At 49.1% G+C, this 17,983-nt stretch overlaps 2 protein-coding genes across 3 annotated transcripts in view; one reads left to right on the top strand and one right to left on the bottom strand.

Annotated features, from left to right (window-relative positions):
* LOC147252669 (MAGUK p55 subfamily member 4-like) overlaps positions 1–12,637 on the top strand; it is a 23,567-nt gene extending 10,930 nt beyond the window's left edge. The window contains exons 7-21 of the mRNA XM_086221039.1: positions 246–327; positions 494–579; positions 774–848; positions 1,125–1,321; positions 1,992–2,050; positions 3,725–3,742; positions 4,155–4,190; positions 4,275–4,295; positions 4,972–5,010; positions 5,308–5,475; positions 6,028–6,108; positions 6,479–6,572; positions 6,706–6,814; positions 8,317–8,451; positions 8,737–12,637. Of these exons, the coding sequence (XP_086077165.1) occupies positions 246–327; positions 494–579; positions 774–848; positions 1,125–1,321; positions 1,992–2,050; positions 3,725–3,742; positions 4,155–4,190; positions 4,275–4,295; positions 4,972–5,010; positions 5,308–5,475; positions 6,028–6,108; positions 6,479–6,572; positions 6,706–6,814; positions 8,317–8,451; positions 8,737–8,922 (1,386 nt within the window). The 3' untranslated portion in view covers positions 8,923–12,637. The remainder of the gene's footprint in view (positions 1–245; positions 328–493; positions 580–773; positions 849–1,124; positions 1,322–1,991; positions 2,051–3,724; positions 3,743–4,154; positions 4,191–4,274; positions 4,296–4,971; positions 5,011–5,307; positions 5,476–6,027; positions 6,109–6,478; positions 6,573–6,705; positions 6,815–8,316; positions 8,452–8,736) is intronic.
* gtpbp8 (GTP binding protein 8) lies at positions 10,599–17,364 on the bottom strand. 2 transcript variants are annotated; one of them, XM_086221047.1, is made up of 8 exons: positions 17,089–17,364; positions 16,575–16,751; positions 16,315–16,468; positions 15,148–15,246; positions 14,804–14,934; positions 14,358–14,457; positions 12,803–12,921; positions 10,599–11,956 (listed from the first exon to the last, which is right to left on the bottom strand). In XM_086221047.1, exons 2-8 carry the CDS (start codon positions 16,730–16,732, stop codon positions 11,866–11,868), a joined length of 852 nt encoding a protein of 283 aa, XP_086077173.1. In that variant the 5' UTR covers positions 16,733–16,751; positions 17,089–17,364; the 3' UTR covers positions 10,599–11,865. The 2 variants fall into 2 exon arrangements, with proteins under 2 accessions (XP_086077173.1, XP_086077174.1); XM_086221048.1 differs by having other exon boundaries at positions 17,101–17,364.
* Positions 17,365–17,983: the final 619 nt, after the last annotated feature.

Genomic DNA, 17,983 nt, shown 5'->3' with positions numbered 1-17,983 from the left:
TTCTGTCTCCATTAGCTTCAAGCTAAGTATACGTGACTGGCTCTTCCTGCATTCTGGCTCCTAGTAGTGAGTACTTGAAAGGTACAATACATGTTTTGAGTGAAGTATTATATGTGATTTCAGGTTCTACCATAAAGATTGCCTGTTCTCCTGAACATCTCCCTGTGTCTCCTCCCGACTAACAGAACTCTCTGCTGCTGCAGCTTTAGCGTCCACAGGTGTTAAACTGTCCGTCTGTCCGTCAGGGCGCGACGATAAGGAGGGACGAGGAGACAGGAGAGATCTTCATCGCCCGGGTCATTCATGGAGGACTGGCCGACCGTAGCGGTGAGAACGCAACAGTGTTTGAAGGCATCACGTAGTGGACGCTGCACCACGACACACAAAGTTTTGTGTGCGTGTGTGTGTGCGTGTGTGTGTGTGCGTGTGTGTGTGTGTGTGTGTGTGTGTGTGTGTGTGTGTGTGTGTGTGTGTGTGTGTGTGTGTTTCTCAGGGCTTCTCCATCCCGGTGATCTATTAGTAGAAGTGAATGGTAACCCAGTGGTGGGTCTGGAACCAGAGCAGGTCATCGAGATACTGGTAGGTCGGCTGAGGGAACTGTGCTTGAATACAAAGAGAGTTGACATGACAACAACATCTGCACGGTTTTTGGCAAATACATAAATGTCAAAATAATAAACCAGCTGTTTTTGTTTGGGATTTTAAATTGTGAGGTGAACAAAGGCGCTCCTGAGAACCGAGGGACTTTACTGTTGTGTTTTCCTCCCCGTCAGATCAACTCTCAAGGCACCATCCTGTTTAAAGTCATTCCACACGCAGCTCGGGTCAGCGCCAGCAGCCAGAAACCAGTAAGAAACTGTCGTTGAGGATGGAAAAATCACAAGTCCTTGCTGACATTACAGGCTGCAAGTTTATCTTCGTCTCTTATGAAGAGCAAACTCAATGGAGAGAATTTGTTTCCACATCGTCCGTGTAAAAGAACTTGTTGAGGAATACTTGAGCGCTGAAGTAACATCTGTGTTCTCGCTGAGTCACTGTGAGAAGTAATGTTTTCCCAGAATGCACTGCGTATCCCTGTGAGTGTAAGTATTTAATGGTGTTTCCTCCTTGTGCCTCTCTGGCAGGTGTACATGAGGGCGATGGTGGACTACTGCCCCCTGCAGGACTCCTCCATCCCCTGCCCTCATGCAGGGATGGCGTTTCACAGAGGAGACCTGCTGGAGGTGGTGGACCAGTCAGACGGTCACTGGTGGCAGGCCAGGAAGCTGCCCTGTGTCGCCTCCTTCGCTGGTCTGATTCCCTCCGCTGGCATGCTGAAGAGGTAACACACCCTGGTGCTGTGATGGACGCTGCTGTGTCTTCACACACTCGCTGTGGTGCTCAGATGCCATCTGGCCACCGTAACAAACCTCACAGGCCTAGAGTTGTGTAGTCTCCAAGACGAAGTCCTGGTTCCAGGATTTTCTTCTCTCACATGTCCCCTCTTCTCTTAACCATGTAAAGACCTCAACAATCCTTTGATCACATCTGCAAGGTTAAATACTTCTCATCTTTAGTTGGTCTTTAGTTTGAACAAAGGGGGACTTTAAGCTAAATGCTAATGAACTCATGGTGACAGTGACTTCCTGACAGAGCTGCAATCAGGGCTAATTAAGTGATGAGAATGGGATCAAACCATTGTCAAACCCAGAAGAGCAGAAGGACAAGGCAACAACCGACTTTTGATCAAGTTTTTGATTCAGAAAACAATTCCACATACATACAATTCTCCTTTAATTGTTAGTTACTTGGTATTGAATATTTTGTCACGACAGCAACCTTCCTTGTTTCTCTGAAAGTGACCCAGTTGAAGTGACGCCATGACTACCTGTGGCACTCCTCTCAGTTCTTTCTCTGCTGTTAGAAGCTAAACGTATTCATCCAGGGGAGAGGGATGTGCAGTCTCTTCTCCCTCCATCATCTCACCTGTCGTCATGTGTCTGTCTCATCAGTAAGCAGAGGGAACAGTGGTGGTGTCAGCCATTACACGTTCATACCTGCATCAGACCATGTGAGGACCCATTACTACAGTCACCTGAATCCCCTCATTCGTTCTTCTAGACTAGAGATCGTGACCGTAGGTTAGACGCTTCCATCTCAGCTGGATACTTCCCTGTGTACGAGGTGAAGAGTGCTGTTTCACGTTTACTGTAGAGATATGAAACTAGAATCTATCTTGTCGTCTGATTCTGCAAGGGAACAAAATGGTTTGAATTCTGTGTTCCAAGGGTCCAATATTTCCAGGGTTTTATGTTGTCAGGGTCCTGGGTTCTCAGGTTCCAAGGGTTTTGAGTTGTCAGGGTTCTAGGTTGTGAGGGTCTGAGATTTTTAGGGTCTTAGGATATCAGGGACCTGGATTCTCAGGTTCTTATGGTTTTATGTTATCAGGGTTGTCAGGTTCTTAAGATTTTAAGGTTCTAGGTTGTCAGCAACCAGGGTTGTCAGGGTCCAAGTTAGGGTAATAAGTTTGAAGGGTCCTAGGTTTAAGGGTCCTAGGTTTAAAGGGTTCTAGGGTGTCAGGGTCCTCAGTTTACAGTGTTTAAAGTGTCCTGGAGTGTGAGAGTCTTGGGTGTAAAGAGTTCTAGGGTGTGAGGCTCCTACGTTTCAAGGGTCCTAGAGTGTCAGGGTTCAAGGTTTAAAGCGTCCTAGGTGGTCTTGGTACTAGGTTTTAATGGTCCAAGGGTGTGAGGGTCCTAGGTTTAAAGGGTCCTTGGGTGTGAGGGTCCCAGATTTAAAGGTTCCAAGGGTATGAGATTCTAAGGTGTAAAGTGTCCTAGGGTGTGCGGTTCCTAAGTTTGAAGGGTTCTAGGGTGTAAGGGTCCAAGGTTTAAAGGTCCTAGGTTGTCAGGGTTTTAGGTTTTAATAGTCCTTGGGTGACAGGGTCCCAGGTTTAAAGGGTCCAAGGATATGAGTGTCTTAAGTTTAAAGGGTCATAGAGCATAGGGGTCTTTGGTTTAAAGTATTTTAGGTTGTGAGGGTCCAAGGGTTAAAGGGATGTAGGGTGTCAGGGTCCTAGGTTTGAGGGGCACTTGAGGTCAGGGTCCAAGTTTTAAAGGGTCGTAGGTTGTCAGGGTCTGAGGTTCTAATGGTCCTCGGTTGTCAGGGTCCTAGTTTTAAAGAGTCCAAGGAAATGAGTGTCCTATGTTTAAAGGGAGTGTCCTTTAAGTGTTCTAGAGAGTGAGGATCCTTGCTGTAAAGGTTTCTTGGCTGTCAGGGTCCTTTGTTTTAATGGTCCAAGGGTGTCAGGGTCCTAGGTTTAACGGGTCAAAAGGACAGGAGTGTCCTAGGTTTTAAGGGTCCTAGGTTTTGAGGGTCCTAGGTTTAAAGGGTCCTAGGGTGTGAGGGTCCTAGGTTTAAAGGATCCTAGGGTGTGTGGGTCCTAGGTTGTGAGGGTCCTAGGTTTGAAGGGTCCTAGAGTATCAGGGTTCAAATTTAAATGATCCTAGGGGGTCAGGGTCCTAGGTTGAAAGGGTCCTAGGATGTGAGGGTCCTATGTTGAAAGGGTTCTCGGATGTCAGGGTCCTAGGTTTAAAGGGTCATAAGGACATGAGTGTCCTTGGTTTAAATGGACCTAGGGGGTCAGGGTCCTAGGTTTAAAGAATCCTAGTGTGTCATGTGGTGTGCCTGTTGTTGGTGGTGAATAAACAGCTGCTCATCTTCTCTGTCTGCATGCTTCCGACCTCAGTGACTTCAGCTGACACCGGTGAGCCCGACTGCTGACCCAGCAGAACCCTTCTGACACGCACACACACACACACACACACACACACACACACACACACACACACACACACAGAGTGATGTCATAGAATGATGAGATGGAGGGAAGAGCTTCATACACTGCAACGTGGTTGGCTGCTAGCTGGTTCGTTAGCCCGTTAGCTCGTTAGCTGTCTATCATCTGGTGTGGTGCTGCACCAGCACTTCTACGCTGACGACTGAGAGGTGCAAAAGTAAAAATGTGTCAGGTCAATTATTGATTGCGCCCCGGCTTCCATTACATTTGTCTGTTGTCACATGATCACTCGTGATAAACCTTTCATCTCATTCTCTAGTAACAGGTCACAGGTGGTAAAAGTAGAGGAAGTGAATATGTGTGTGATCGTCTGTTGCAGAGGAGGACGCGGCTCCTGATGAGAAACACAGCGCAGGTAAACACGCCGACATGAAGACGAACACATGACAGCAACATTGATAGTCTGGCAGGAAGTGACACCATCTTTCTTTCCCCTCAGATCAGGAAGACATAAATTTTGGTAGGTAAGTCAGTTCAGACTCGTGTAAATGTCCACATTCAACACACACGCACACACACACACGGTTGCTTCTTTACAACCATTATTCCTTCATTCCAAGTTTCTAGGAATGTTTCTTCATGTGTGGAATGAGTTTCCTCACTTCGCCGGCTGCTACCTCCACTCCTCACCAAGTTACCGTTCCACTCCGTGACTGTGACTCCTGTGAACTCAGGGAGGAACTTGGTGGTTCCACTGAGCTCTGGAGTTGTGTTCAGAGGGCATGAAATCGTAAACGATTTGTATCCTCTCGCGTCACAAAAGCGACACTGATAGAAGCAAACACTCGGACGACTCTGGTGATCGGCACCAGCCGGCACCGCCTCCGTTAACGAAAGGAGATGGCGCCTCCCTGAGCAGATGAATATCACGTGACATCACCAGATGATTCATGAAGTGTTTCGACTTACAGACAACAACAGCTTCACGGAGCTTTTGGGGTTAATTTATTTACAGCAAGCTGAACAGGAATGTTTCAGACGAGCAGGACTTGTAACGGTTAGCGTACGTGTGACCCTTCTCAGGATGGACAGACTTGGTTTCTGGTTACTTGTGTAGTCACGTATGTACACTGGGGGCATTTTATGGCAGTGACATGAGAAGAGAGCGTGAAGGGTTTTCCTTCTCCTCCCTCCAGGTGAGGCGGACGCCGATGCTGCTGAAGGGATCTACCTGGGTAAGACACGATACTTCTTTTGTCAGCTACTCTTCTGTTCCCAGGCCCAACCAGCTGAGTCCTGCTGGTGCCGGTGGCCCCTGGTTCTCCTCCAGAGGCTGCGCTCATAGAGCTGCAGCTCCTCCAGTCGCCTGCACGCTGGTCTTCTCCCTCTCGTCTGCTGGATGTGACTCAAATGAGGAGAGTTCAGGGTGTTGTTCCTGATCTTGAGCCAGGAGTGTGTTGCGAGGGGCAGTTTGCAAGTGCGTGATGTGTGGGACAGTGAAGGCACTGATCTGGCTTCTTCACCCCCACCAGCCGGTTTCAGACGCAGTTTCAGGCTCTGGAGGAAGACGTCCTATCGGAGGAGACGACAGTCCTGCTGCTCCTGCTCCCCCAGTAGCAGTGCTCCAGCCACGCCCTATGAGGAGGTCACCTTGTACCAGCGCCCCCCACAGGACAACCACCGCCTCATCATCCTTGTTGGTGAGAAAGCATTGCTCTACCTCCTGCCTGACACCTCTCAGCCTGTGGAAACACTTGAAATGGAAGAAAAAGCTTTATGGAACATTTTCCAGGTGTGTTGAGTGACTGTGGTTTGGTTGATGGAGCAGCACCTCAGTGGGAGGAAGAACTCGTTTGCTTTTGTACTGGACCTTTACTTTAAGAGCTGGACAAACCCATAAAGACGTAGAAGCAGAATATAAAGCACTTTTTAAAAAGGAGCTAGAAAACCAGAAATGCTTGAGACCACATTTAGAAGACACGCAGCTCGAGGGAGTCTGGTCTGTAGTCCAGTCAGAGGAGCTCAGCAGGAGTCCAGCTGGCGTCGCGGTCCCTGCTGCTTCATCAAGTCATCGTTCGACTGGGACTTAGTCTTAAGAACACTGCAACTACAACTTCTGTTCTGTCCTCACTGAGCTTCTGCTCGTCAGCCACAATGTTGAGGGATGCGGATCAAATACAAGCGTGTCATCTGCACAGCAGGAGATCCGTGTTCCAGTGAATTGTGAAAGGAGCTTTTCATCCTGTCCACAGGTGCTTCAGGAGTCGGAGTGAATGAGCTGAGAAAGCGACTCATCAAACTGAACCCCTCAACATTCCAGGGCCCCCTACCTCGTAAGCCAACACCCCCGGACTGTAGGCGCATCCCCGGAGTTTAAATCCGTCCCGGTTCTGATTGGATTCACGGTGACATGATCTGATCTTGTGGTTACTGTGTGTGTGTTTGACACCTCTCAGTTTCAATGTTCGTGCACATTTGTGTAGGAGGAGCACTGGACCAGTACTGGTTCCAGTCTGGTCGTCATGACGACCAGTACTGGTTCCAGTCTGGTCGTCATGACGCATCACACAGCCCATCAAAGATGTTTGTCTACTTATAGTCGTCTTAAAACTCTTATTGTAGGTCTGGTGTTTCCCTGCCAGTTACATGTGTTTGCTTCCACGCTGTTTGAATAATCACACGGCTGTTTTGATTGGCTGTCAGACACCACTCGACCAATCAGAGGGTGGGAGCAGGCAGGGAGGGAGTACCACTTTGTCACCAAAGAGCTGTTTGAGTACATGGTCTGCAATCACAGGTAGGCTCCTCTCAAGCCTCACACCGTTTACACTGTGACATCAGTACACAACTAACTTGCAGTGTGTGTGTGTGTGTGTGTGTGTGTGTGTGTGTGTGTGTGTGTGTGTGTGTGTGTGTGTGTGTGTGTTGAGGTTTGTGGAGTACGGGGAGTATAAGGGCCACCTGTACGGTACCAGTATTGATGCCATTGATGAAGTGCTCAAACAAGGACGGATGTGCATCGTGGATGTTGAACCACATGTGAGTTCCGTAATGAAACAAACGTTTGACCTTCAGCCAAGCCGGGAGTCTGAAGGGTCAAGAGGGTCCTAGGTTGTGATCCCCAGTTTCAGGACCAGCTGGCTCGTACATGCGAGCAGGGTCAGATGGGTTAGAAAGGAGGGGCTCGAGTCTCCTGAAGTCGTGTTCACACCCAACACAAAGCGAGTTGTTCACATGATGAAATTACACATCAATTCAATGTAAAATGCAAATTCACGTCTGTCACTGGCAGCACGAGTGAGAAGTGCAGAGTGACAGCTGCATAGTTGCCCAAGTTTAGAACACTGAACTTAGAACAAAACATTTGCTTGAAGCTGCATGGCGACAGCCAATCAGCAGGAAGATCCTCCTGACGTCACCGACGTGCTGTTGGCTCAGACACCAGAGGACCAGCTGATCGTGGCCTGTTGGTCTTTCACCACTACAGTGACGTCTGCAGGGCTCTCCACTTGTGAACACTTCAGAGGGAGATTTCGCCAAATCGCGGCGCAACTTCGTGGGCGTTCTTAAGCTTCATCTGGATGAAACGGCCAGAGAGTAAATGTCAAACCGCCCACATTCATCATGAACGTCTTGAAATGGGCAACAGCAGTCGCAGTATTTCTCTCCTCTTTCCAGAGCAGGAACTCAAACATACATACATGATCAAGCGTCTACATGCGAATGATGCAAGTGAAAATAATCCAGCGATGGAACTCCAATTCCGTGTGAACTGGACGTAGCGCAGTGACGCCTTCTAGTGGCCACAGCAATTATGACCACGGGGAGGGAAACAAATGGCGTCCATGTAAAACAACAAAGTTGCTGACTTCCTGTTTCCCACACAGCGTCCCTGTGGTCTAACTGTGAGGAAGCAGTGACCTCAGCTCCAATAACCATATTTAGTCTAAACTTCACTAAAGTGCTGATCTGAAAACCACAATTTAGCTCCTAAAATGCTGCACGTCTGATTTCCCTGGAAGCGTTTCGGTGAGACTCATCAGAGTTCTCCCGGTTCCTCGTTCCAACAGCGTCGCTGAGTCAGAAACCGTTCAAAGTTCAACGTAGGAACCACAGTCAGAATGGAAGGACAGAATGAAGCACTGTTTGCAGACATTTGTTCTGTTAGTATCAACAAGTCACATGACAAGATGATTGACAGACTTCAGGATCGTTGGCCGCTGACGCCAACTCGGCACCTCCTGAACGGGCTGCGCTCCACGCTGGTGTGATGTTTGACGCCATCCTCAGTGTGACAGGTTCCTACCAATAGAAACACTTCAGAAATGCCTGGGAGAGATTGAGTATTCACTTTAACAACTCATATTCAGAGGGAATGTTGGAGGAGTTTGTTCAGATGTGCATCAAACACATAGAAACACCAATAAAACAACACTTCCCCCACATTGAACAGATTTTCTCGGTTCTCAGTGACTCCTGGTGATTGATGGTCGTTCCGTATTTGCTCTCTTTTCGTCCTCGTGTGTTGGTTTTGCGGTCAGAGCATCCTGCCACTACGCACGAGGAAGCTGAAGCCCTTTGTCGTCTTCATCAAAGCTCCCAGCCTGGAGAGACTCCGACAGACTCGCAGAGAAGCTCCAATTATCACCAACTACACCGTCAACAGAGCCATCACAGTAAGAGTCAGGGAAACCACAGCTCACTCATCCCTCTCCACGTGTCACACGGACCAAATCTTGACCTTCCCTTGACTCTGACATCGAGGGTTTGTCGACTCAAAGTCAGGTGCTTCTAGTTCATGAGACGTCCCGCAACAAAAGAGAGCAGCGACTTTAGACAAGAACTGTCTGGTGACCTTTCTTTTGGAACAAAGGTCACCAGACAGAAATGAGCTAAGTTTTACAAATGCAGAATGACAGTGAAGAATCAAAGGAAGCGGTGTTCTGTGTCTCCGTCTGCAGCAGGACGACTTGGTGGAGCTGGAGGAATCCTCTCGGCTGATGGAGGCCCAGTACAAGCAGCTGTTCGACAGTGTGCTGGTGAACGACGACCTGCAGGACGCCTGCATGCAGCTCTTCTCCATCATCCAGCAGGCTCAGAACGAACCACAGTGGATCCCTGTCAGCTGGACCAGAACCGGCGAGTAGAACAGGACACAAGACAGAGAAGGCTTTGAGATGGAGGAGGGGAACGCGGTGCTGGGGGGAAGGAGGGCAGGTCCAGCAAAGAGGGGACACGACGGTGAATTGAGGGTGAAAAGAGTGAAGAGAAATCGAAAGAAGTACAAAATGAAAGTCTACAGTGAAGAAGCTGATCTCAACTGTCAGACGCCTGTCGCGACGACCCAACAGTGTCTGTGCTGCCCCCTCAGCTTCAGCTCATTGTTTCGCTGGCGGTCAGTCGCCGCCACTTAGCACTTAGCCGGCCAACGTAGAGGAGCCCCTGGCGAGGATCACCTCAGGGCCTGGGAGAGAGCGACCGCAGACCTGAGAGGGACTGATCTTGTTTTGACACACCTTCAGACAGGACATCACTCATGCTGCCTGTCTGTCTGTCTGTCTATCATTCTGACATGTCTTTCTACTCACAAAGGCTACATTGACACAGACCAATGGGCCGAAGGACAGGTCAGGACGGTTCCAGACCAGTTCACTCCGGTAAAGGGGGCTCTTCAAACTGAACAGTTCCTGCTGGAGCACAGCACCATTACAACGCCTGGTCACAGACTGAAGTGTTTTTACATTTTCAGTTTCTAACCTAATTTCATCTGCAGCAGCTGAAGAGCTGCCAACTGTTGAGGAAGCAACGGAACCTGGTCCTGCAAATGCAGGCTCCCATCAGAGAGCCACTGAGGCACGCCAGTCACAGAAAGACGCTTCCTGGACAGAATTCTCAGGGTTTATCACATTGGTTTCATCATATTTCAATAGACAAAAAGGAAACGTATCAACCAAACGTGGCAAATCAGAGAGGGAAATATTAAACCCACGCGGTTCAGTTCTGACACCATCATGGCCCAGGACGGGCACACGGGTTCTTGTACTACACGAGGCAGGAGAGGTTCCAGAGGTTTGTGTTCATCGAAACATACATTCTAAATTGACGTGGCTCACGCATGCACACGCAAACGCCGTGAAACGGCAGCTCTTGACGAAACCTGAAGCACGACGACTGACGGGAACGTCAGACATCGTTAACTTCGGTTCTTCTCAACCCTGTCAATCATTGCTCTACTCCTCTTAACTGTGATGGACTAGAGACTCGACTAATAACCGGCCTCAGTCAGGAACAACTTGAATCATGGAGCTGAGTTTGGAAACGTACATTAATGGATGTCAAACTTGGCGACTTCCATGGAGAGATTGGTTAGACTACATAGTTTCTTCTCTTTGAATCCAAAATAGGTCCAAATGTTCCCCCCTTCAATACTGAGTTTATGTTTTAGTTCTCAAGTTCTTTCCTACTTGAGCAACCATAAAACAAGTAAGTCTCGGTTCCAGGTTCTGTTAAAAGAAGGGTTGATGTCCAGGAACCTTGATAGATCCGACACCTACGTGTTGGATGGCTATATGTCGTATTTTTTAATGGAATTGTCTAATTTTGTTTGTGACACAAAGCTTAAGACATTGCTAACTTCAAATCTCAGTTTTGACAATTTTGTGACATCACTACAAGTTTGTAGCCAATCGTGGAACAGTATTGGTTTGTCCAGCTGAATTTCTCAAATGAAAATGATCACACAGAGATTCTGGGTTCCTCAGTGTGAGGGAGATGAGGCGTTTGATCATTAAGAGAAATCACAGCAGAGCGGTTTTATGTTTTTCAGTATTTATACACGTACATCATCATTGGTCTGGACCATCAGAGAAACATCAAAGACACATCAGAGAAACATCAAAGACACATGTGCCCTACAAGATGAAAGTAAAACTCAACTGTCAGTTGCTGACATTGTCGACTGTTCCTTCTAAAGTAACTTCATGAGTAAGAATATCACACGTGTCACTGCTGAAGGTCACGGCCTTCAAACGTCAAAGCGCAGCATCTTCATCCGGGTCGTCATGATTTCCCTGTAATCTTTTTCTCTAAAGTAACTTGTGACAAAAGTCCACTCAACCACAAATACTGTAGTACAGTACAGTACTTCAGTAAAGTACTTTATCACTTGTTGGTGATGAATGATTCAGCAGTGAGCTGACAGTAAAATGCACCTCATCTGATCAGGTGCTTGAGCTCGGCAGAGTGAAGCCATCGTGTCGCTTGGTTACAGATGTTAGATTTTTCTTAATACCTGAAAAATAACTCGCCAAGCCTGTGACTGGTGCATGTTTTGTCAAATGTGATGTCAGCCTCAGCTCCTTCCTGTCCTGGTGGTCTTGAATTTGTGCTTCAGGTGGATCTTCTGTTACGATTTGTAGGATCTTTGTGTCTGTATGTCTTATTTTTCTGTTTGGAGCAAATCATGGTGCCTCCGTCGTCTGTGTCTCAGTCCCCCCTCCTCCAACTCATCGGTGTCGCACGTCTGTTCATCAGTGGTGGTCGTTTACTGTTAACTGGTACTGGTCAAGAGCCAGGGGGGTGACGAGGAGGAGAGGTGACAGACAAACACTGAGCTGATGACACCAGGTCGGCAGAGCACTTAGGAGCTAACACCCAAGCTAGGCAGCTAAGCTAACACACGGGCTAGGTAGCCAAGCTAACACCATGTTGTCAAAAACATTAACAGAAACTAAGTGGTACTTTCTTGTCTCCACCAAGCTGGTACCAGTTTAAAATGGAGCTTGAAGTAAGACCCGTGAGTGTTTCCACCTCTCTTCCGTGCAGGACATCCTGAACGCGAGTAGATTTCAGATTCTACAGCAGCTGCTGAGCTCACCGGTGAGAACAAAGTGGTTCACATTTCTGCCTGGCTCAGCATGCTCCAGTGTCCAGGCCTGATGGTGGCGATGGTGAAGCCTGGCCTGCTCCCGCTGGCTGAGGAGAGCTGTCACAACTCACTGATGTGTCTGTGGCTGCAGCAAAGCCGCTGCCCCTGCAGTGGGGAGAGGGACGACTGATGTGCTGTTAACGTCGGTGCGGCTGAGCTGTCCTCACCTTTGACAGGTGTCCGTCAACCTGATGCTCCCCGTCACATGAGCAACAAAGCATCTCAGGACGTAGATCCCCGAGAAGTGCAGGGAGCTGCAACAGCCAAGGAGACAAGAATGAGACGTCAGCCTGCCTGAACGCCTCAGGCTTTGAAGAGTCGCTGATGTCACCACGTTGGACCTCCTCCTCCTCATCATCAGGAGACAACGTCACAGTTCGAAACCAAACACGACCAGAATTGTGTTGATCTCTACAGACAAAATGTCCAAATGTCCCTTTGATCATATTTTGAGCAGAAAACATTTTCTGGGTGAGCGAACGATACTTGTGACGCTTCAAAAACATCAGCCAATCAAGTTCTCTTACTTTACGGGGATCCAGCAGAAAACTGAACTGAATTTATTGTTGTACTGCACTGAAATTTGAAAATTATCTGAAAACGTATCTGAAATTCTGCAGAGAAAGTTTGACTTAACTTATTTATTGTGTATATTTTAAAGAATTCCCCTGAGGGAACAGAGGGGGCGCTGCAGCAGGAGACGAGGTCTTCTGATGAGTGACATGAGAGACAGCTGGGTGGGCTCCAACTCCGTCCTCCCATTTTAGAGTCTAAAACTTTTACTTCCACACGGCAGACGCATATTTAATCAACATGTAACTACACAGGACACGGAGGACCCGGCACACACCGGCACTACCATGACCACATGTACTTATTGACCTGAAAGTGCTTCAACTCATAGTTACAATTAATGTTCAACATTAAATTCTTCAGTGGGATCAACTGTGTGTGTGTGTGTGTGTGTGTGTGTGTGTGTGTAACCATGGTCATGGAGGCACTTGTCAGCGCCACAGTGGAGCTCTTTGACACCGAGGTACCACGCACACCAGATCCTTGCTGGCTGGTGACACATCGATGAGGTCAGCAGTGTTTCTCACCTGACCAGGAGGGGCTGGGGGAAGCAGCTTCTGGTCTGGGACTGGATCATGTCTCGTAGACTCAGTAGGTTTCTCAGCAGTGATCCACGCCCACACTTGTCAATCTTGGTCACCACCACCTGCGCGACGACACATTCAGCTGGTTACACGTCCGTCCTCTCACACGGATCAGAGCCAACGGCCGCCTCACCGTCCCAGTGCTCCTATCAGTGACTCTGCCATCTGCTGGTCACTTGTGAGCACTGCAGGAAACATCATTGATTTCTGAGGCTGCTCAGCCTGGTAGGAGGCTCCTCTGATGGCCATGCAGTCATGTGACCTGGCTCATCATTCACTGTGTCCAGGGTTTAAAAGTCAAATCTGGTACTACATCATTTCCATGCCCTCTACTGCAGTACTAGTACTGCACTGATCTACTCTAGGTCTACCTGTGCCATATGTATGCGGTGTGTAGACCGTGTGCGGTCTATGTGTGTTGTGTGTGTGTGGAGCGTGTGCGGTGTGTGTGTGTGGTGCGTGTGTGGAGCGTCTGCGGTGCGTGTGAGGAGCGTCTGCGGTGTGTGTGCGGTGCGTCTGCTACTAGAGCTGCTACTAGAGCTGCTGCTGCTACTAGAGCTGTTGCTGCTGCTACTAGAGCTGCTGCTGCTACAAGAGCTGCTGCTGCTACTAGAGCTGTTGCTGCTGCTACTAGAGCTGTTGCTGCTGCTACTAGAGCTGCTGCTGCTGCTACTAGAGCTGCTGCTGCTACTAGAGCTGCTGCTGCTACAAGAGCTGCTGCTGCTACTAGAGCTGCTGCTGCTACAAGAGCTGTTGCTGCTGCTACTAGAGCTGTTGCTGCTGCTACTAGAGCTGCTGCTGCTACAAGAGCTGCTGCTGCTACAAGAGCTGCTACTAGAGCTGCTGCTGCTACTAGAGCTGCTACTAGAGCTGCTACTAGAGCTGCTACTAGAGCTGTTGCTGCTGCTACTAGAGCTGTTGCTGCTGCTACTAGAGCTGTTGCTGCTGCTACTAGAGCTGCTACTAGAGCTGCTACTAGAGCTGCTACTAGAGCTGTTGCTGCTGCTACTAGAGCTGTTGCTGCTGCTACTAGAGCTGCTACTAGAGCTGCTACTAGAGCTGTTGCTGCTGCTACTAGAGCTGTTGCTGCTGCTACTAGAGCTGCTACTAGAGCTGTTGCTGCTGCTACTAGAGCTGCTGCTGCTACTAGAGCTGCTACTAGAGCTGCTACTAGAGCTGTTGCTGCTGCTACTAGAGCTGCTGCTGCTACAAGAGCTGCTGCTGCTACTAGAGCTGCTACTAGAGCTGCTACTAGAGCTGTTGCTGCTGCTACAAGAGCTGCTGCTGCTACTAGAGCTGCTGCTGCTACAAGAGCTGCTGCTGCAACTAGAGCTGTTGCTGCTGCTACTAGAGCTGCTGCTGCTGGAGCTTCACTCCATGGTGGATGTGTAACTTGGATCAGCGTCACATTCAGTGAGGAAAGTGTACATCTTCTCCAACATCTTAGTCAAGCATTGGCAGGCAGGCTAACGTTGCTGGTCTTGGGGAAGTCTCTTACCACGTACGGTGTCCTGATCTCCTCACACATCTCCAGGGCGATCAGGTCGGCCTTCTGAAGACCAACGTTGCCGTCCACCAACAGGAACGTCCTGACCAGACTGGAACCAACACACACGTATTAGCTGAGATGTCAGCCTACACCGCATCCTACCACATCTGTTTACAGCGGTGTGTATCATGTGACTCCACTGAGTTCCAGCAGCAGCGCTCTGACTGGTTCAGTGTTGAGTTAGAACAGCAGACATCAGAGACATGTCACCGTGCTCCATGCTGCTGCTGCAGCTACCAAACACTGCCTTGGAGCCCAGGACTCTCCAGGATGCTGCTGTTCTGATACCAGACTGAGTTCCTGACCTCAGGAACTCCCGTGTCCCCTTGCAGGAGGATCATGAGTGGTGACAAACCTGCGCCTACGTTGAGTGTGTGCAGTGAGAAATGGCTCACTTTTTCCTCCGGAACAGGTACGGTTCCACCATGTCCACAAAGTCTGTGGGGGCTCGGTATCCATAACCAGGCATGTCCACGATGGTGAAAGCTTGACCCACTTTGAAGAAGTTCATCTTCTTTGTGTGACCCTGAGGTAAGAGGGACCATCAAACTCCAGGATGCCAGGAAGTCACCTGTCTCAGAGGTCAAGTCACCTGTCCCAGAGGTCAAGTCACCTGTCCCAGAGATCAAGTCACCTGTCCCACAGGTCAAGTCTCATGTCCCACAGGTCAAGTCACCTGTCCCACAGGTCAGGTCTCATGTCCCACAGGTCAGGTCCATGGTGTGCTGAAGATACTCACGGGGGTTTTGGAGACTCTGACTTCTACCTCTGGACTCAGGGAGAACAGAGCTCTTATCAGAGAGGACTTGCCCACGTTGCTTCTGCCGATGAAACACACCTGTGAAGGCAGAGAAATCACCTGAGCTGCTGAAGACATTCACCTGACTGTTATCAAAGATGGTTTAGATTTGCTGCAACAGTTTTGCTGCTGCAGTGTGGGCGGAGACCGCCAACGCCCCCCAGGACGCAGCCCAGGCTCATCCATCTCCTAGACACAAGACAGATGGATGGAAGCGCTCGCCGCCAGTGAGCTGTGAATACATCATCCTCCGAGCAGAGCAGAGCCGAGCGCCAGGTGACACTTCATGCTAACAGACCCTGTTGTCCCATCAACGCCTTGTCCCGCTCAAGTCCTCTGCTGTCCAGCGGCTTATAAATCACATCATTTCTTCGTGTCATCTCACCCTCATAATGTGAGAGGCTGCAGGGGGAGACGAGTCGTTCCTCACACTTGCCAGCGCAGGTTCTGGTCATGTGAATGTTCTTCCTCTCACCCTTGAACACACCGAGCCCGGGACACCGAGCCCAGGCCGGGACACCGAGCCCAGGACACCGAGCCCAGGACACCGAGCCCAGGACTCCGAGCCCAGGCCGGGACACCGAGCCCAGGACACCGAGCCCAGGACACCGAGCCCAGGCCGTGACACCGAGCCCAGGACACCGAGCCCAGGCCGGGACACCGAGCCCAGGACACCGAGCCCAGGACTCCGAGCCCAGGCCGGGACACCGAGCCCAGGACACCGAGCCCAGGACTCCGAGCCCAGGCCGGGACACCGAGCCCAGGACACCGAGCCCAGGCCGGGACACCTCCACCACCTCTCTACCAAACGAGCACATTTCATCCGACTTGCTGAGTTTAAAGTGACATTTTACCTGAAGACAGAAATTCAAAACGTGTTGGGAGGTTCTTGGGGGGGCAAAAGTTGCACATTCACAGCTCCTGCACAGACTCTCCTTTGTTGGGGAGGATGTTGAAGTGGGGAGGGAAGGACAATCACACCCATCGACCCCCCAGCATCTCCACATTCAAAGCACCATCATCACACCCTCTAGGTCAAAACCAAACGGTGCTGGTAGCTCGGAGCATGTCCCCGTGTTCTTATGGTTCCCTTGGCGTTCTACTGACCTCTGGCGGCTTGAGAACAGGTATGTGCTCCATCCTCTCCGCCGAGGAGTGGTAGCTGATCCTGTGAGACGGTGAAGAGCAGAAGAGCTTCTCTGCCTGCTGGAGTTCCTCCACACTGGGATGAAAGAGCTGGAACTGAGTCCTGTCCAGGGACCTGCAGGGAGGGAACTCCATTACAACATCCACCTTTGGTGGTTCACCGCTGACTTCTCAATACAAGATCAGGTCACAGCTAAAGGTGTACACAGGAGCTGCAGTACCTGTCCAGGTAAGCCTCCACATCACTGAAGGGGTAAAGCAAGCTTTGGATTTTCTTCTGAGGCAGTTTTGTGGCTGTATGGACTGAAGCCAGCTTGTGGACGCCCCTGAGTCCTGGACTCCCTGCCCGAGTCCACAGGACCAGCAAGGGGCCGAACATCCTAAGGTGTCACACCTGCCTGCAGCCCAGAGAGAGTCAGGTACATTCTGTGAGTACGAGTGAGAAGGAGGAGTGCTGCAGCAGGTTCTACACTCAGTGAGAAACATTCGAGGACGGTTCCACTAGAACGCAGCTCGAGTTCATCCAGCCCCCAGGCTCAGACAGTCCCGCAGTCACAGTCGTCCGTACCGTGTACACACAGTACCACCTGGCCCGTGTACACACAGTACCACCTGGCCCGTGTACAAGTACAATAAACGCCGTTAGGGCCTAAGCAGCTGATACAGCAGACTGAGCTGAACAACACCCCAAAAACAACATTTCACATAAAATGTGTATGTGCTGGGTAAGTTTACCCTGTTAGAAACCTGATTTCTCTCCTGACAGATGCCGTCAAAGGCTCGCGACGGACACGCGGAAATACCAGTTCACCTCCAGTTCACCTCCAGTTCACCTCCAGTTCACCTCCAGTTCACCTCCAGTTCATTCATCTTAATCCTTCACGTAAAGCGAAGAAACGAAGGTTTAGCTCCAAGCGCCTTCAGCTGTCACTCAAACACATCCCGCGTTCTCTTTCCTCCATGTTGCGTGCAGTGCTCAAATGTGTCCGACTGAAACAACAACGAACAAACGTTCCGGTACCGTTTCTGTTCACCAAGAACGCGTCTCTGTTAATTCTGTTGTCTATCATTATTAATATTTCAGTCCATTGATTTAATTTTGGGTCCTGTCACGGACTGGTGACCTCCACCCCCACCACCCTTAACAGGATAAGAGGTAGAAAATGGATGGATTTAATTTGCGCCTCGCTTCTTGAAGTTGTCATATATATATATATATATATATAAACACACACACACACATATATATGTATATATATACATATATATGTATATGTATATATATACATATACATATATACACACACACATATATACATATACATATATGTTTGTATATGTATATATATGTATATATATGTATATACATATATACATATACATATATATGTGTGTGTGTATATATATATGTGTGTGTGTATATATACATATACATATATATGTATATATATACATATATATGTGTGTGTGTGTGTTTATGTATATATATACACACTCACACACACATATATATGTATATATATACATATATATGTATATGTATATATATACATATACATACATATACACACACATATATATATACATATATGTATATATATGTGTGTGTGAGTGTGTGTGTGTGTGTGTG

This window comes from Aulostomus chinensis, chromosome 12 (genome assembly GCF_037954235.1).
Source record: "Aulostomus chinensis isolate RoL2024-O1b breed Wild chromosome 12, RoL_Achi_v1.0, whole genome shotgun sequence".
In the NCBI taxonomy this organism is placed as follows: domain Eukaryota; kingdom Metazoa; phylum Chordata; class Actinopteri; order Syngnathiformes; family Aulostomidae; genus Aulostomus; species Aulostomus chinensis.
Note: the sequence above shows the minus strand (reverse complement) of the source record. Positions and strands in the feature narration are given on the sequence as shown.

What these genes read in the sequence shown, in the direction of transcription:
- gtpbp8 (XM_086221047.1), bottom strand. Translation starts at nt 16,732, where the DNA reads ATGTTCGGCCCCTTGCTGGTCCTGTGGACTCGGGCAGGGAGTCCAGGA. An exon ending in GTGGAGGCTTACCTGGACAG is followed by an intron (nt 16,469 to 16,574) that starts GTACTGCAGCTC and finishes CCCTCCCTGCAG; the next exon opens with GTCCCTGGACAGGACTCAGT. An exon ending in CTGTTCTCAAGCCGCCAGAG is followed by an intron (nt 15,247 to 16,314) that starts GTCAGTAGAACG and finishes CTGCCTTCACAG; the next exon opens with GTGTGTTTCATCGGCAGAAG.